Source organism: Belonocnema kinseyi, chromosome 2 (genome assembly GCF_010883055.1).
Source record: "Belonocnema kinseyi isolate 2016_QV_RU_SX_M_011 chromosome 2, B_treatae_v1, whole genome shotgun sequence".
NCBI classification, from domain to species: domain Eukaryota; kingdom Metazoa; phylum Arthropoda; class Insecta; order Hymenoptera; family Cynipidae; genus Belonocnema; species Belonocnema kinseyi.
Genome location: NC_046658.1, coordinates 114,516,064 through 114,536,112, shown reverse-complemented (window position 1 = coordinate 114,536,112; position 20,049 = coordinate 114,516,064). Strand labels below are relative to the sequence as shown.

Genomic DNA, 20,049 nt, shown 5'->3' with positions numbered 1-20,049 from the left:
ATTGCGGGTATCATATTAAGTACAATATGGAACGAATTTTAAACTAAAATGATAAATGTTCACGAAAAAATTAATTTTTATTTAAATGGTTCAACTTTCTACCAGATACAGTTAATTTCTTATAAAAAAAATGAATTTTCAAACAAGAAGATTAATTTTATACTAAAAAAGATGAATTTTCAACAAAATAGATCCATTATCAACTAAAAAATCGATTTTCAACTAAAATTTGAATGGTTAAGTTTTCAGTTAAAAAGATTAATTTAAGAAAATAATAATATTATCAAAGCAGTTCACTTTTCCACGAAATAGATGAATTTTTAACAAAAAGAAAAAAGCTGAATTTAAAAAAAAAAGATTTTTTTTAATGATGTGCATCAACTGTCAGCCAAGAAATATGGGAATAATTGTAGAATAAATTATTTTGAATAAAATTATTGCGGATATCATATTGAGTACAATATGAAACGAATTTTCAACTAAAATGATAAATGTTAATGAAAAAATAGATCCATTATCAACTAAAAAATCAATTTTCAACCAAAATTTAACTGGTTCAGTTTTCAGTTAAAAAAAAATTAATTTGAAAAAATAATAATATTATCAAAATAGTTCACTTTTCCTCAAAATAGACGAATTTTCAATTAAGAGAATGAGGCATCATTTTAAAAAAATTAATTTTTCAATAAAATGGATCAACTTTAAATCAAGAAATAGGGGAACAATTGGGTAATAAATTATTTTGAATAAAATTATTGTGGGTTTCATATTAAGTACAATATGGAACGAATTTTAAACTAAAATGATAAATGTTCATAAAAAATGAATTTTTAATCAAGCGGTTCAACTTTCCACCAGGTATAGTTATTTTTTTATCAAAAAGATGAATTTTCAACCAACAAAATTAATTTTCTACTGAAAAAGAATAAGGTGGTTTAATTTAGAATTAAGAATAGATAAATTTTCAACCAAAAAATTAATTTTTCCAACAAAAATATAAATTTTTAACTGAACTAATGAAGCTTCAACACAAAAACTGAATTTTTAATCAAATAGTTTAATCTTCAATGAAGTATAGTGAAATTTTAAACCAAGAAGATTAAATGTCTACCAAAAATGTATTTTTTTAACAAATCGGTTCAAACATTCAACCTAGTAGTTGAATTTTAAATAAAAAAAGTTGAATTTTCAATAAATAACATTTAGTAGTTGGTATTTGAAATAATGGAGATTTTTAATATAAATCAGAAAAGGTTGAATGTTTGAACCTATTTGTCAAAAAAATACGTTTTTGTTAGAAAAATAATCTTTTTGGTTGAAAATTTCACGATAATTTGTTGAAGATTAAACTACCGCGTCCAATGATCGACCAGCGCTGGAGGTCGGAGCGCGGTCATAAAAAATCAATAACTTTTGAACCGCTACAAAATACAAACTTTTTTTTTCACCAAAATTTTCGGAAGAGATTGTACAATCTATTGTAACGTTGAACAATTTTTTCACTAGCAGAGAATATTAATTAATTTTCAATTGTTTAAAACAAACTATTATTTAAATAATAAAAAAAGTTTTTTACTACCGAACAATTTTTCAGCGTAAAGTATACTTCGTAACAAAAATGTTCATAATTCAATTATTGAATTTCGATCAACCGTTCGTGAGTAATATATATTTGAAAAAAATGATCAAGAACTTTGATTGTTAATAACTTAAAAAAAAAAATTTGTTGCAAAAATATTTTAGGGTAGTTATTTTGATATAAAAGCTAATCGAAAACTGTATAAAGTGATTGAAAATAGAACTATCGATTTAAAATTGGAACACTTGAGATATTTTGACCCAGATGATATTTACTCATATTTAATCAATTTTAATTTTGACACGGAAAAAACAAGCTTAATAAAACTCTGTAATTAAGAAAATTATTTCTTCAAATACGAGCGTATATTAAAAATATAAAAAAATATTGTCAACTTTTTGATTTTTAACCATATACAATTACAAATATTACACAAGAATATGAGTTTCGTACCTTATTGTTTATGGAATTGATCTTCCTTAGCCTTGCTAAAGAAAAGTGAACTTTAGTCGGACGACCCATCTCGAGATAAAATTGTGGGCCTTTTCCTGGCAGCGTTTCGCATTTTACTGTCGCAAACGAAGGCGGAATTCCCGTGTCTGGATGAGGATCTCCATTTTTGGCTTGAATCAGAAATACTTTGAAATCTTCTTCATTGGGTATTGATGTAGAGTCCTGACGCTCTTCATTTCCAAGTGAAATTGCAAAATCGAAGCAAGAAATCTAAAAAAATATTTCCCATTTTAAAACAGATATTCACGTTTAAGTTTTTAGGACTCTGAATAAAAATTTAAGGAATTTTTCGTACCTGAATTTTCTGAGTTAGGTGTTGCTGCGAGATGTAAAGATTCGGTTGGTCAATCATAATATAAAGCAAAGGTTGTTTTAAGTGACTACTGTCATCTTCGTAAATGTCTTCACTTTCCTAAAATAATTAATAAATGATAGGTTTAAATTATAATTTAAAACTATCAAATTGTTGCGATTTAGTTTGTAGTATGAACTTCAAAATTTTAGCTACAACTCACGGAATAAAGCTTTCAAATAAATTCGATTTTATCATCATTTCAAAATTGTTCAACTTATAACTCGCCTGAAATTATTCAATTTTATGCCGTTAATTTTTGGAAGATTTTAAATTTACTTTGAAGGGTTATTGAAGACTTCTAATTAACGAATATCCTATTTTAAACACTTTATTGAAAAAAACGTTATTTTTCAGACCCTCCGAAGAAAATAATGTTCAAAATGAAATTCGATATATTCTACTTTAAATAACTTCATCTAAATTTCTCATCTTTTAAGTTTTTTAAAAGTTTAATATGAAATCTTTTTATTTAGTCATTCAAAATTTTCAAATGTTTAATTTTGAATTCTTCGAAACCGAAATTATTTAATTTTTGATTAAATTGAATTTCATTCTATTAAATATGACATTCTTGGAAATTTGTTTACTTAAAATTGTTCCATTTTCCATGAGTTCATGAATTTAATTTGAAATGATTACGGTGATAAAAATTACGGTTAAATTCAAAATATGTATGATATATGACTTTTTCAATTGATTTCAAGTATGTAATTAAATTTTTAAGGCTGCGAATTCAATATTGTTCAATTTTAAGTCCACAAATTTGAAATCCTTTCATTTTATACACAGTTTTAAAGATTATTACAAATTAAATTTCAGATTTCGAGATGGTAAAATTTGAAATTATCAAAAATAGAATATTAAATTATTTGATTCAAAAATTGTTCAATTCAAAGCGAGTTCAGCCAATTTCAGTAAACATTTTTTAACAATTTGTTATATGTTATCAAAACTTTCAATCCGAAATCCCAGATTTCGAAATAATTTTAAATTAAAAGTATTATAGTTTAAAATGATTCATTTAAAACAAATTCTCACAATTTAAAACTGTTTTATTTTGAATGCTTCTAATGAAAATGATTCATTTAAAGTTCTTCAAATTATCAATTTCAAAGACATTTAATTTTAATTTCCTCAATTTTAAATGTTAAAAAAAACGGTCAATAATGTTTACAGTATTTTGAAGGTAGTTGCTGTACCACAAATAAGATCTTCGGAAAAAAGGATTTTCTATGATTTAAAAAATTAAAATGATATTATCAGTCATGGGTTATAAAAGAAAAAAAAACATTTTTTCTTATGAAAAGAGTTTAAAACTGACGAAAAATGATTATTTAGACAGTAGTTTTGGAAATTTCATTTTTTCTTACTGTCTTTTGTTACCATTTTTTTAAACGAAATGTTTAGGCTCACCTAAAATATTTGTGCTACATTTGTTGCTTTCAACTTAAAGTTTCTCAATTTTTAAAATAAGTAAATAAGCTTCAAATATAGTTATTTGTTAAAAAAAATATTGTCTCTAAAAAAAATTGTTTGACCGATTTCAGCCATAGAAAACTGGAAAATGAGAAATTGGAAACAGTAGAATCGTAGAGAGTATTTTCCCCTAACAAAAAAGGTAACTAAAAAATGGAAAAAATTGCTATAATATTTTGTTTTGATCAGTTTAACATTTTTTTAAATTAAAAATAATGTTTTATATTGAAATGGCATCGTCAACAGTATAATTTTGATTCTTATAATCAAAGGAAAACTATTTTTTGCTGACTACAGATTTTTCGCAAAAGCACCTTAGAAATATGAAATTTTCTAATTTACATGTAGTAATAACAAATACAAACTATGTATTTTAATACTGGCCGTTAAATAAAGTTGATTAATGAATTAAAAAAAATAAAAATGAAGAAAAAAATAAAATTACAAAAGTTCTCAATATTAAAATACAACTTACAGATTGATATCCAGTATTTTCGAACGTCTTTTGTATTTCATACAACACAAAAGTAATCTTTCCACAATTGACTAAAAATTCAAAGGGGGGGAATGTGACAATTCCGTGTGCGGGTTGTTTTCCCTATAAAAATGTAGTAAAAATTAAAATCATAGATTCGAAAAATTTCTTTCATTCTTTTGAAATAAACTTACAATATTTGTAGAGTGCATGCTCGAAGTCTCAAAATCAAACGATAAATCGGCTTGTGATTCATGGACTCCTCGATTTTTTGGTGAAGAAGTAATTATTGTATTTAGCGCACTTGATACAGTAACAATTTCAGTGAGAGCAAAAGGATCATCAGCCTCAGTAACTTTAGAACACTCTGATAATAAACTTTCAAATTCCTCATAAAGGACAGACATGAGACGAATCTGATGTAAATTTATTGTTATTTCAATATCAGTGAGGCAATTTATTTCGGCTGCACTTCCGCAAACTACTATGCTGGGTTGAAATGTAATCGCGGGTGCGATTATGAGGCAGAGGTCGAATCTTTGGACGAGGAGAATAATATGATAATTATAATTTTTAATAACAAATATTCAGTGTTGGGTAGTAACTACATTACTGAAAAGTTACGTTATGTTTGTAACTTTGAGGGTAATTTCGTTAATTTTTTAAAAAGTTACTTGTAACCTAACTTAGTTACGATTTTAGCTGTAACTTGAAACTTTAATTTCAGTTACTTTTAAGTTAGTTTGCGTTTTTTGTATATCCCCTATTAAGAGAGATTTATATGTGGAAAGTTAATCTCTTTTGGCTGAGAATTAATTTATTTTGTTGAAAATTCATTATATTTTGCTTGAAAATAAAGTTATTTTAAAGAAAATTCATCTTTTTAATTTGAAAATTTAACAATTTAGTGGACTCTTTTTCTTTATTGATTCAAAATTCGGCTTTTTTCGTTTCAAAATTTTTTATTGAAATATTATTATCTATTAAATTTTGCGTTGAGAATTCATCTAATTTGGTTGAAACTTCTTGTATTTAGTTTAAAATTAAACTATTTAGGTAGAAATTTTATCTAGCAAGTTGAAAAATAACAAACATTTTTGATAAAAATGCATATTGATGGTTTGAAAATTTAACTCTTGTCGAGAATTCCTTTTTTCTGGTTGAAAATTTAACTATTTGTTTAAAAGTTGAACTACTTTGTTAAAAATTCAGTTTTTTGGTTAAAGCCTAATCATTTTAGTTGAAAATTCATTACTTCAATTGAAAATTTAACTATTTTGTATTAAATTCGTTTTTTTGTTCTTATTATAAAATTCGAACATTTTGATAGAAAACTGAACTATTTAGTTAAAAATGAACTTTTTTGCTGGAAATTTTTGAAAGTTCATCTTTTTAGTTTGAAAATTTAATAATTTAGTGGACTTTTTTTCTTTCTTGGTTCAAAATTCGACTTTTTTCGTTTCAAAATTTTTTGATTGAAATATTATCATCTATTAAATTTTTCGTTATGAATTCATCTAATCTGGTTAAAACTTCTTATATTTAGTTTAAAATTGAACTATTTTTGTAGACATTTCAACTAGCATGTTGCAAAATAACAAACCATTTTGTTGAAAATTCATATTGACAGTTTGAAAATTTAACTCTTTTGTAGAGAATTCCTCTTTTCTGGTTGAAAATTTAACTATTTGTTTAAAAGTTGAACTACTTTGTTAAAAATTCAGTTGTTTGGTTAAAGCTTTATCATTTTAGTTGAAAATTCATTACTTCAATTGAAAATTTAACTAGTTTGTTTCAAATTCGTTTTTTTTTTGTAGAAAAATCAACCACTTTGGTACAAAACTGAACTATTTGGGCAAAAATTAACTTTCTTGCTCTAAATTGAACTTTTTTGTTGAAAAATCATCTTTTTGTTTGAAATTTGGCAGAAAGTTCATCTACTTCGTTCAAATTATTTTTTTAATTCATTATTTTCTGTTTGAAAATAAAGTTATTTTATAGAAAATTCATCTGCTTGGTTTGAAAATTTAACAATCAATGGAATTTTTTTTCTTTCTTGGTACGAAATTCGGCTTTTTTCGTTTCACATTTTATCGCTTTGGTAAAAAAAATCTCTTCTTTTTTCGTTGACAATTCAACTATTTTTCTAGAAAATTGATCTGATTTGTTTGAAATTTCAGCTATTTTGTTGAAAATTCGTATTTTTTGGTTAAATTCCACTATGTTTGATTTTTTTAAATTACTTATTGATTGACATATTATCACCTATTAAATTTTAGGTTGAGAATGCATCCATTTTGTTTGAAACTTCTTGTATTTAGTTTAAAATTAAACTATTTTGGTAGAAATTTCAACTAGCATGTTGAAAAATAACAAACTTTTTTGTTGAAAATTCATATTTACGCTTTGAAAATTTAACTCTTTTGTTGAGAATTCCCTTTTCCCGGTTAAAAATTGAACTATTTGGTTGAAAGTTAAACTGCATTGTTTAAAATTCTGTTGTTTGGTTAAAGGTTTATCATTTTAGTTGAAAATTCATCTCTTTAATTGAAAATTTAACTATTTTCTTTCAAATTCGATTTTTTTTTTAGAAAATTCAATCATTTTGGTACCAAACTGAACTATTTGGGTAAAAGTTAACTTTCTTGCTGGAAATTTAACTTTTTTGTTGAAAATTCATCTTTTTTGTTTGAAAATTGGCAGAAAATTCATCTACTTCGTTCAAATTATTATTATTTTTAATTTCATTATTTTCTGTTTGAAAATAAAAGTTTGTTGTAGAAAATTCATCATTTTAGTTCGAAAATTTAACAATTTAGAGGACATTTTTTAAATTCATGGTTCAAAATTTGGCCCTTTTCGTTTCAAAATTGATCTCTTTTGGTAAAATATCTCTTCTTCCTTGATTGGAAATTCAATTATTTTAGTAGAAAATTCATCTGGTTTGGCTGAAGATTCAGCTAGTTGAATACAACTGTCTTTAATTGTAAATGACAATCTTTTTTGGTTGAAGTAATATCATGTATTTTTCGTTGAGGACTCATTTATTTTGGTTGAAACTTCAAGTTTTTTTTTTAATTCAACAAATTTGGTAGAAAGTTCAACTAGTTGATTAAACAAAACTGAAAATTGTTGTTGAAAATTCATATTTTCGGTTTGATAATTCAACTCTTTTGTTGAAAATTCATTTTTTCTGGTTAAAAATGTAACTACTTTGTTAAAAATCAAGTTATTTGGTTCAATATTTATAATTTTAGTTGAAAATTCAACAAATCTGTTTCAAATTCGTTTTTTTCTTATAAAAAAATTCGAAAATTTTGATATAAAACTGAACTATTTAGTTAAAAATTAACTTTTTTGCTGGAAATTTAACTCTTTTGTTGAAAATTCGTTTGATTGTTTGAAATTGGCAGAAAATTAAACAACTTTGTTGAAACCAATTTATTTGTTGAAAATGAATAATTTCGGTATGAAAATTCAACTATTTGAAAAAACTCATCTATTTTGTTAAAGAAATTCACTATTTAGGTAGAAAGTCGAACTATTTGATTGAAAAGTAACTTTTTGATTTAAAATTTATCCCTTCGGTTAAAAATTTAACTATATTGTTAAAAGAATAATATTTTTACTTCAAATGTTAGAAATTCCAAGCGATTGAAATCGAATCATACAAAAAGGTGATTTATCCGAAATTCGAAACATTTAAGTGCCTGATACTTAAAATTTTTACCTGAATTAGTAATTAGTAATTAGTTGTAGTTACAAGTAACACAACTGTAACTAGTTACTGAAAAAATAGTAACTTAACCAACACTGTAATGATCCGTGGGAGACAATTATAATGATTTAAAATAATTATTGCTGACAATTCACCTTGTTATTATAGGAAAAGTGGAAAAATGGGGTTCTAAGCTACTTCCAGTTCCTAGTTTGTTCCACTCGACAGCAGGATTTTCATGCATTGTGTAAAGATAAGACTGCGACATTCTCTGTGAAATTGTAATACATTTAAAAAATGTAATTAATATCGATTAAAAAAAAATTTTTTAGGGCCAACTGACAGTCATCACAGTACCTATTGTATTTGAAAAAGGTGAATTATTTTTCAAAAATAGGGGAAGAATAATATCAAACCAATTATTCCGAAAAATATTTTTAAGTCTACAGATCATTAAAAACAAATGAGAATTTTTTATTTAATATAAATTTAAATAATGTTTTTAAATAGCTGTTTCTCAGTTATTATCTCTGAGAAAAATTCCAGTTTTCCAACCTGATATTTTAAAAGTATTAAAAATGAACCTTAAACTATTATTATTTAGTCTATAAATTATCAAAATTCCTATTTATCGCAGAGTCTTGCCCCTTTTCGCCGTTTTTCCAGAATTTAAAATTCAATTTGAAAGATCATTCGTTTAGATTAAAAAGCCTACTTTTAAATTTCGGATTTGAAATTCATCATTTTGTTTTTTTTTGGTTATAAATTATATTATTTGGTTCAAAATTTAAATATTTCGTTGAAAATTCAACAATTTTGTTAAAACGTCATACTTTTTAGTTCAAAATTTGCTTGACCAATAACTTTGTTATTAAACATTCTTGCTTTCGTTTTGAAAATCCCATCTCTTTTTGTAGAAATTTCATCTTCTTTAGCTATAAATGCAACTGCGTGGTTAAAAATCACCTTTTTTTTAGAAAATTTATCTTTTCTCGTTGAAAATTTAACTATTCGTTTTGAAAATGTATATATTATTTTGAAAATCCGTTTTTTTTTGTTTTTGGTACAAAATCAATTTTTTCTATAGAAAGTAGTATTTTCTTGAAGATTCACTTTTGTTGCGTAAAATCAACTGATTTTAATTTAATATTCTAATTTTTGGCTTGAAATATCAAATAACACATATTTGTTGAAAATAATTCTTGGTAGGTCAAAATCTCTACTCATTGGTACAAAGTTGAATTGCTTTCCTCAAAATTATTATTATTTTTTTAAGATTTATGATTTTAGTAGAAAGTGTCATTGCTAAACGTTAATCTTTTTATTTTAAAAATTAATTAGTTAATTGAAAATTCAACTTTTTCGTGGAAAATTCGTTAAATTGTCTTAAAAATTTAACAATTTCGTAGAAAATTCATCTGGTTTGTAGAAAATTCTTTTGTTTATATGTTAGTTTAAATATAACACTTTTGGTAAATAATTGATCTTCTTAGTTTTAAAGTACAACTGCTTGGTTAGAAATTGATGTAATTTGTTGAAAACTCATATTTTTTGGTAGAAAATTAATCTTCTTGGTTGAAAATTCAAATAATTGGTTGAAAATATATGTTTTTTGTTAAAAATGCGTCTTTTTTTAGCAGAAAATTAATCTTTTCGGCTAAAAATATCCCATTTTTGGATTGAAAATTCAACAATTTGGATAAAATTTATTGTTTTTCTTGAATGAAACATCTTTTGCTGCTGAAAATACAACTCTTTTTGAAAATTTTCCTTTTTCATTTGAAAATTCATATATTTTTGTAGTGATTTAATCCTTTTTGGTTTCATTCAACGGTTTTCTCTTTAAAATGAAATTCGTTTCATGGTTAAAATATCATTTTTGTTGTTGCAGATTCATAATTTTAGTGGAAACTTCATCTTTTTGGTTGAGAATTTAACTACTTTGATAAAAATTAGTTTTTTTAAAAGTGAATATTCAATTACTTGATTGAAAATTTAATTCTTTATAGAAAATTCCACAGAACAATTTGTTAGAAAATTAAACAGTTTTGTAGAAAATTATGATTTTTTAAAATAAAAATGAAACTATTTAACTAGATTTTAATTTAATTATGGCATCTATTCAAACTTTCAATTGGAAATTGCATAATTTTGAACAATTTAAATTTCAAACGAGAAGGGTTTTAATGCAAAAAAAAATTAATCGCTTTATATTTCAACCACATAGCGTTTCAAATGAAAATTGTACAATAAAATTTAAATTCAAATTTTTTGAATTTGAAATGATCCTAATTTAAAATGATTCAATATTAAACATTTTCATATGGAATTAACGATTTTCATCGTTTGTAAATAGTAGTTATTAAAGTCCTGAAATACTTTAAATTCTAATTCTCCAACCTTGAATGATTTTAATTTAATACCAAGTAATTTTTAATGTCTTAATCTAATATTTAAAATTAAAGCTTTTAACGTAAAATTACTCAATTATTAAGTTATTCAGTTTCAAAATGTCCAAGTTTACTTACTTTAATTTCAAATGACTGAATTTGAAATCATAATAATTCGAGACAAAATGATTGAAGTTTGAATGTTATGAATAAAAACGTTTTTAACTATTAAGGCCTTTATTTCTAAAATATATGCTTTTTAGAAATTTAAAATTGTGTACCTTAAAATTTTGTATATACTTCAAATTATCAAACTTGAATTGGATATTTTTTCGATTTTAACCATACGCCAAACAGGAGACTAACAATTAAAAAAAAAAGCAAAAAAGAGTGAAAAAGCGATTTCCTATCTAGTTTAAAAATAAACATAAAAAATGGAATACTTCCAATTTTAATGTTCTAAATTCAATACTTAAGAAATAAGAAATTTAATAAATTGAAATTGTTAAATTCAAACCTTCAAAATTAAATAATCTTGCAATAATCAGTCTTTAAAATCCAACAATCTAAAATTGGAAATGCTCTTCTACTAAAACTAGAATTTAAAAAATTTCCGACCAGAAAATCAATTGAAATTTTGGAACAAATTTTAGTTTTGCAACTGAAAAAAATGTAGTAGGGTTATAAAAGTTATAAAATAATAAATTTAAAAAAAAAAAAAGGTGAGAGAAGGTAAATAGGTTACACTCTGTGGTGACTGAGCCCTTCTCAATTTTTCTAAAAGCATTTTAAAAATTCGGATGTTTTTTTCCTTAACAAGGATACCTTTGTAATACTTTGTTGATAATTTTTCCAAGTAGTTGTGTAGGCGCAAATTCCATTGACATTAATTTGATACTGTCTGTCTTCAACCGCCGATCCTGGAATGTTTAATATGTTTGCTTGGGCCGCTAGTTGATAAACATCCATGCGAAGTGGAATTCTGTCTATAGGATTTTCAGCGCGTGGTGCAATTCGAATACCATCCAACTGCATATGATTTTCATAATGAATTTCTAGTTTTTACTTCAGGGTGGCCACTGGATCGGGAAACCCGGAAATGAGAGTGAATTTATTTTTTGACCGGGAATTTTACCAATTTTAGAAGAAAAATCTATCCAATCATTTAAAATATCAAACATTTTATATCACATGATACAATTCACTTTTAAATTAGTTTAGGTGAGTAAATTAAGTTTGAATTGGCATAAGATTTTAATATTTAATGTTTTATTTTTTCAAGAATTTTTATCAAACTTAAGGGAAGAAATTTTCATTTCAATATTTTTCTGAATTGGAAGAGGGAATTTTTTTTATTTTTCAGAGTTTTATAGAGTTGGAAGGGACGAAAATTTTGGTGACCTTTGTTCTAAATTGGAAAGAGGCCATTTTTTCTTTTTAACAATTTTATCGAGTTTAGGGGAAGACATTTTTATGCACACATGTTTTGAAGAAAAATCTATCCAATCGCTGGAAATATCACAAATTTTATATCACATGATACAATAAAATTTTAAATATGTTCGATTTCAACTTTCTTTTAATTTTTAGTTCAATTGTTAACTGCTTTAAATCATGAAATCATTCAGTTTACAATGCGTAATGCAAAAATCTTTTGCTTCAAAAGTTTTTTTATTTTAGATATTAATTTTTGAGCGTTTGAACTTGACAATATTTTATAGAAAAGAAATTAGGTTGATCAACTCTAAATATAAATTAATTAATGATTTTTTTAAAACTGAACTATTGTTCGAGTGTTAAAAATTGAACAATTATTACTGCTCAAAATTAAACAATTTGCAGATTTTAAAGTTGAAAATTGAACTATTTAAATTCAAAAGCTGCGACAGTAAACCAAATATAGAGATCCGATTGAAGTTTTATCACCAATTACAAATCTTTAAATAATTTAAAATTAATAGCTTCATAATTATACATTTTTATTTCATTTTAAATACATCTATTTTGAATTTCTCTAACAATTTTTAGCAATTTTTGACTTTTTATTTTTACGTGATTAACAAGAAATCAAATAATTTAAAACTAACAATTTGAAACAAAATTGTTAGAAATGGAAAGCCTTTATTCGTTAAATTTTGACAGTACTAAATTAAAAACTTGACCGTTGTAATTTTAATTCCTCCATTTAAATAATGTTTAATTTGTAATTGGAAGTGAGGAATTTTTATTTATAAATAACAATTGAAAAATTATTAATTTAAAACGTCTTAAAATTAAAAAGAATCTGTTACAAAAATACTTTTTCTACATTTAAGTTTGGTTGAATTGAGAGAGGGGCTTTTTATATTTTGAGGATTTTTATCAAGTTGAAAAAGAGCAAATTTTGTTTTTCAATATTTTGTGATTTGAAAGAAGAAAAAATGTTGTTGGAAGGGGTAAATTTTGTTTATAAATTTTTAAAATTGTAAGAAGCCATTTTATCATTTTTATCATTTTTATTGAGATGGAAGGGATCGAATTTTGCTTATATATTTTTTCTAAATTAGAAGAATACATTTGTTTCTTGTTTCGTATTTTCATTGAATTTAAGGAAAGAATTTTTTATTTGCAATTTTGTCTGAATCGGAACAGGGACATTTTTTATTTTTAGCATTTTTGTCAAGTCCAAAACGAGAAAATTTTAGTTTTTGAGTTTTTCTGAATTGACAGTGGGACAACATTTTGTATTCACAAGACCTTTGTCGAGTAGGAAAGGAGATAATTTTAGTACTCAATATTTTATGAAATGAAAAGGATAATTTTTAACATTTTTATTGACTTGAAGAAAATTTTATTTCTGAATTAGAAAAGGCCATTTGTTTCTTTTTTCCATTTATTGTGGGTTTCAGGAAACAATTTTTTTATTAAAAATTTTTTTTCTGAACCGTAAAAAAGGTTATTTTTCCCACGATTCAACAGAGCCACCCTGTTCCTTAAAAACATAGTTTCAGTAAATGTAAATTTAATTATATTAAAGACAGATAATTGACCTGAAGCATCAGTAAATCGTGCTGCAGTCCTTGTAAAATTGTCGTCGAAACTGGAAGCATGAGTCTAAATCCTTTAAATTCCAAATAGACTAGAGGCAAAGACTCATTTTTCAAATTCGTAATACCGATTAGAGGTGGCTTAATGGTGTTTTCTTGGATGTTTGAACTTCTTTGAATGGCGTCGTGGAAATTTAGAAACGGTTTAATTAATTGGACAAAATTTCCAAGGACACTTGGTGGTAAAATAAGATCCATCATTTGGAGTTTCATATCCACTTCTGTGATGTAGCTACTGGAAAGCTTCATTTCTTCAGTTCGGAAGTCTTTCTAAAGATTTAAAATAAATTCTGAATAAATTCAGGATTGCTAAAGGTCAGGGAATTTTTGATAAACTGAAATTTAAGTAAAGGGTTCCTTGAAAAATTACTAATAAAATTATATTTAGTACGAAATCTGTGTCAATAGAATTAAGTCTTACCAACATATGAAGTTAAAGGTTTCATTATTTGCCTGGAAATCTGATTAATTTCTTGAAACTTCAAAAATTTGGTGAAAAATTAGTTGTTTTTGGTTGAAAATTCAACTGTTTTGTTAAAAATTCATCTTTTTCGGTTATAAATAAACTATTTTGGTAAAAAATTCCACTATTTGGTTTAAAATGACCTTTTTCGTTGAGAACTCATATTTTGTGTTTTGATGAAATTTTTTTTCATATACTTAAAAGTCTTTGTTGTTTGAAAATTCAAAACTTTTGTTGAAAATTCGTTTTTTTGGTTTGAAAATTCTACTGTTACCGTATAAATTTTATCTTTCTTGACTAAAAAGGCAACTGAATTGTTAAAAATTAATCTGTTTTTTGTTGTTTTAAGATTCAATTTTTTTTTGAAAATTCGTCTTTTTTGTTATATTCAACTATTTCTAGTTTTAAATTAGAATCTTATTTGGTTGAAATATGTACTATTTATTACAACTTTCCTTCAGAATTCTTCAAAGATTTATCCTTTTGGTTAAAAATGAACTTTTTTGTTAAAAATTCATATTTGGGGTTTAAAAATTCAACTGTTTTGTAGAAAAATTGTATTTTTGCATTAAAATTTTAGATTATTGATAAATAATTTTTTTATCGACTGAAAACTCTTTTTTGGTTGACAATTCAAATTTTCTTTTAATATTCGTCCTTTTGGTTTAAAAATTCAACTGTACCCGTATAAATTTACTCTTCTTGGGCGAAAAATGCAACGGTGTGGTTAATAATTAATCTGTTTTTTGTAGGATTCAACTATTTTCTTTAAAAGTCGTCTTTCTTGGTTAAATTTAACTGTTTTTAGTTTGAAATTATATTTTTATTTGATTGAAATATAAACTATTACAATTTTTTTTTAATTCATATTTTTTGTTGAAAGTCAACTACTTAGTTGAAAACGGAACTACTTTATTAAAAATTCATATTATTGGTTGACGATTAATCATTTGAGTTCAAAAACCTTTTTTTTAACTAAGTATTTGATTCAAAAATATTTTTTTTTTAATGAAAATTAATTTTTTAAACTAAAAATTTAGGTATTCCATGTTTGGTAGAATATTAATTTTTTTAGTGAAAAATTAGGCATATTAGTTGAGAATTAATTTCTGCCGTTGAAAATGGAACTATTGTGTTGAGAGTTCATATTTTTGGTTTAGACATTCATCTTTTTTAGCTAAAAATGCAACTGGTTGGTTAAAAAGTAATCTCTTTTAGTTAGGGATGCAAATAATTTTTTTGAAAATTCGCCTTCTTTGGTTTGAAGTCAACTGTTTTTGGTGTAAAATAAAGTCTTTTTTGGGTTGAGATATCAACTATTACAATTTTGATTGAGAATTCTTTTTTTTAGTGGATGAATTATCATTTGCTTTCAAAAACCTGTTTTTATTTGGAAATGTAACTATTTTTTCAAGTTCTATTTTTTAGTTGAACATTAATTTTTTAGGTGAAAACTAAACTATTCCATGTTTGGTTGAAACTTTATTTTCTTTACTTAAAAGTTCAACTATTTGGTTAAAAATTCATATATTTTGTTGAATATTCGTCGTTTGTAGTAGAATGTTAATGTTCTTGGTAAAAAATTAGTCTTTTTGGTTGAAAATATAACTATTCCATTTTTGGTTTAAAATTTATATTTTTAATTGAAAATCCCTATATTTGTTTGTATTGTTTAGTAGAAAATTAATTTTCTTGGTTAAGATTTATCTTTATGTTTGGAAATTTAACTATTGCATGTTTGGTTAAAAATTTATTTTCTTTACTTGAAAATTCATCCAAAACCTCTTGGTTCAAGATTGGTGTTTTTGACTGAAAATTTAACTATTTCCTTAAACATTCTTTTTTTTTAGTTGCAAATTAATTTTATTTAGTTCAAAATTCGTCTTTTACGGTAGAATATTAATCTTCTCCGTGAAAAATTAAGTTTTTGGTTAAAATTTCATTCCTGCGGTTGAAAATTAATATTTTTATGGTAAAATAGAGTTTTTTAAAACTGAAAATACAACTATTTCATATATTTGGTTAAAAATGTACCTTCTTAAGTTGAAAATTTTTTAAAAAATCAACAATTTTGTTGGTATTTTTTTAAAATTAATATTTTTCGGTCGAAAACTCAACTGCTTTGTAGGATAATGGTCTTTCTGGTTTGGAAATCTAAAATTGTAATAGACTCAGGGGTAAAGTTTTTTTTATACCCGAATTTAAAATTGATGGCGATCCGAGGAAACTAAAAATTGTTCCGGGAAAAGTCAGGGAATTTTGTAATTGAGATTTTGTAGCAACCCTGAAACTTACTTACTGTTTTCCTTCAAAAATTTAATTAAAGAAGTGGTTCAAATCGAAAATTTCGAATTTACTAGCCCTATTTGCTGTGAAAAATTTACCTTGTCAGACTTGTACTGCTTATTGGCACCCCATCGTGTGTGAACATTTCCTAATTTCGCTTTAGTTAATGTGAAACTCAGAAATCCTGTGTCTTCCCCTTTTTCCAAATTATCTTCTCGTCCACACATTAACAATCCAGCATATTCGCCATAATCCCAATTTCGAGCATGTGGTCCCCTATAATAAAACGAATTATAACCTGAAATTTACAAATCTAAAATACCTTAATAATAAATTCATGCGAAATCACAGTACCTCGTATAGTGGAAAATAGTCGCAGTAGTGATTTTATGCATCAGCTTAAAATATACTGGCTGTATATCTGCGGAGGTTATTATATCTTCTAATTCCAAAACTAGTTTTAAAAGAGGATGCTCATGTTGCTCGGACGTATAAAATTTAACCACGACTTTAGTTATTGTCCACTGAATCCATGCCGATAAAGTCAAACTGTTTTTCTCTGAATAAAGTTATATTTATAAACTATTGGCAATGTATTATAATAATGATGTTTGAGAAAAACAAACGAAAACAGAGGAAGAGATATTTATAATCGGAAACTTTAATGCAAGGATAGGCAAGGAAAGTATCAATCTTTATAGTCAAAAATGGGACATTTTTAAATGTTATAAAAAAAAATGTTCGGTTTGAAGCCTTAAGAGAAAACTGTTTCAACTTTTAGGTATTCAAAATTAGACAGTTTTAAATTTCAAGTATTTTGAATTAAAACGTTAAAATCGTAACACTCGAAATGTTTACAATTTAAAAAGAATTATTAAAGATACTTGAACATTGAAAATTGAAAACTTTGAACATTGAACTATTTTTAATGCGGAACTATAAAAAAGTTCAAAAATTTCAACTTTTAAATATTCATAATAATTAACTAATTCTTCCCTTTAAGCCTATTTCAAAACAGATTTCTAATGCTCAAAATTAAAAAAGTTAAGTTCAAGTTTCCGAAATTGGACAAATTCAAGATTCTAGTGGTTTGAAATTGACAAATTATTGTGAATAAATACATAAAAAATGGAAGAACTTTTAAATTAAATGATAAAAACTAAACATTTTTAAGAACAGTCGATGTTGAAAAAAGACCAATTTTATAAGGGTTCAAAATGGAAATTTTCTAGTTTTTTGAAGAATTATACAAATTTTCAATTACACGTATTAAAGATTTAGTTATTTAGAAAATCTTGACTTTTTAAAATGAAACGTTTAAAGTTAAATTAGAAGAATCATTTTTTTATCGGAATTGTGAATAACCCAAATGTGAATAACAATCTTTTTAAATGCTTGAAAAAGTGAAAATTAGTGATTCTATTTTACTTTTTAGGCATCTAAATATAGAATTCACGCTCTTATTTCTTTTACCCTCTTTTCCCCTTTTTACAAAAGAATTTCTCTTTTTTCTACTGTCTTCAAGAAACGTATCCTTTTTTTCGCTCAAATGCAAACTAAATTAATAAAATGCAATACAAAAATTCAGTTATTCAGAATTCATTACTTTTACTTAAAAATTCTACTATTTGTTTCAAGATTGAACTGTTTTGTTAGATTTTTTTACTTAAAAATTAATACATAAACTGAAAACTTAACTGATAATTAAATTTTTCCCGGATAATTAATTTTTTGGTTGAAAATTTTACTGATTGATTGCAAGTTAAACTACACTGTTGAAACTAAATTTTATTGATCTGCAATTTCACTATTTTGAGGATAATTCGTTTTTCTTTTGGTCAAAATTAAGTTTTTTCTGAAGAAAAGTTTAACTATTCCATTTTTTGATGAATATTGATAATTTTTAGTTAAAAGTTCAACTATTTAGTTGTAAATTCGTCTTATTTAGTAGAAGATTATCTGGTTTGAAGATCCTGGTTTGAAAATTCAATTTCATGGTTGGAAGTTACACTACTTTCTCGAAAATTCATTTCATTCGTTTGAAATTTTACTATTTTTTTGAAAATAAGGTTTTTTGGTTGAAATACATTTTTTAATTGAACTATTTCCTTTTTGATTAAAAATTTGTATCTTTTAGCTTAAGACTCAAGTCTTTGGTTGAAAATGAACTTTTATGTTGAAAATTCATATTTCTAGGTTGAAAATTTAACTGTTGTGTAAACCAATATTCTTCCGACTTAAAAATTCAATTTTTTTGTTGAAAATTATATTTTTTTTAGAATATTCAACTCTTTAGTTGAAACTGAACTTTTTGTTTAAGAATTCATAATTACGTTAGAAAATTCATCTTCATGTTAAAGAGTTCGCTTTTTTGGCTTGAGAAATAAACAGCTTTTATAGTAAAAAATTCAAATATTTTGGTAGAAATTTCATATTTTGTTGTTAAATTTTACTGTTTTTTAATAAAAATTCAAATATTTCTTTGGTTGAAATATCAACTATTATATTTTTCGTTAAGAGTGAATCATGTTTGATTAAAAGTTCAATTGTCTTCTAAAAATTTCGCCTTTTTGGATTGAAGATTCAACTATTTGTTTAAAAATGCCACTATTTGTGGTTGAAATTAGATTTTTGCTTGTTTAAAAATTCATTTTTCTAGGTTGAAATTCCACTGTTTGGGCAAAAACTCATCTATTTTGTCGGAAATTCGACTATTTGCTCTAAAGTTGAACTGTTTGGTTGTAAATGCAACTGTTTGGTCCAAAGTTATTATTATTTTTTTTAAATTCAACTATTTAATTGAAAAATCATCTTTTCGAATTAAAAAGTCAACTGTTTTCTAAAAAATAAGAATTTTAAAATTTAAAAACTCAACTCTTTAATTGAAAATTCATATCTTTTGGTAAAAAATTATTCCTTTATTTCTTGTTTAGATCTCATTTTGGGCTATGCAATCGTTTAAAATATCATGCTTGTATCTTTTATGTTTAATTTTAGGCGTTTATCAAATAAACAATTTAAAAAAAAATGATAAAGTATAGCAATGTGAAAGTTTTTTAAAAATCTGAATCGAAGCGTTTAAATTTAACAATTTTAAATAGTTACTTAATATGAATTACTTAAACATAAAAACTTTTTATTGAAATCCTAAAAAAGTATCTTAACAGTTTAGATTATAGAGCACTGAAAATTAACAATTTTAATTGGAAGATGTCAAGATTTAAAAATATTTGACTTAAGAAAATGTAGAAAAGTTGATGAAAGAAAGGAAAGGTGCAAAGTAATAATACCTTTAAAAATAAAATAAAATATATAAATTATTATTTAGTTAAAACAAGTTAAATTACCTTGATTCGAATTATCTTTAGCCACAGATAAAGTTGACGTTGTAGTCGTATCTTCCGGGTATGCAAATGGGGACGGACTAGAAGCTAATGGCATGCTTAGAAGAGACTCTGGTACATTTTTAACAACCGGCGAAGAACTTTGGACCATTTTCTTTAATTCAACAAAACCTTGTACTGTATTTGAGATGTTGGATACTATGTCTCTTAAAAAAATGATCTGTAATTAAAATATTGTATATTATCCAAGTCATCAGTAAGGTTTCTTCTGAATTCTTAGGGACCGTACTTAAATTACGTAACATCTCAACGAGAGTAGAGGGTCGAGACATTTTGTTACGATTTGTTACGGGGGGGGGGGGGG

General features: G+C 24.9%; 1 protein-coding gene across 1 annotated transcript in view; it reads right to left on the bottom strand.

Annotated features, from left to right (window-relative positions):
• LOC117167188 (vacuolar protein sorting-associated protein 13B) overlaps positions 1-20,049 on the bottom strand; it is a 116,331-nt gene that overhangs the window by 60,890 nt on the left and 35,392 nt on the right. Inside the window, exons 21-30 of the mRNA XM_033351913.1 lie at positions 19,689-19,905; positions 16,696-16,900; positions 16,440-16,617; positions 13,536-13,862; positions 11,332-11,535; positions 8,272-8,387; positions 4,593-4,935; positions 4,399-4,521; positions 2,388-2,504; positions 2,033-2,302 (exon numbers count right to left, since the gene is read on the bottom strand). Coding sequence (XP_033207804.1) covers positions 2,033-2,302; positions 2,388-2,504; positions 4,399-4,521; positions 4,593-4,935; positions 8,272-8,387; positions 11,332-11,535; positions 13,536-13,862; positions 16,440-16,617; positions 16,696-16,900; positions 19,689-19,905 — 2,100 coding nt within the window. The remainder of the gene's footprint in view (positions 1-2,032; positions 2,303-2,387; positions 2,505-4,398; positions 4,522-4,592; positions 4,936-8,271; positions 8,388-11,331; positions 11,536-13,535; positions 13,863-16,439; positions 16,618-16,695; positions 16,901-19,688; positions 19,906-20,049) is intronic.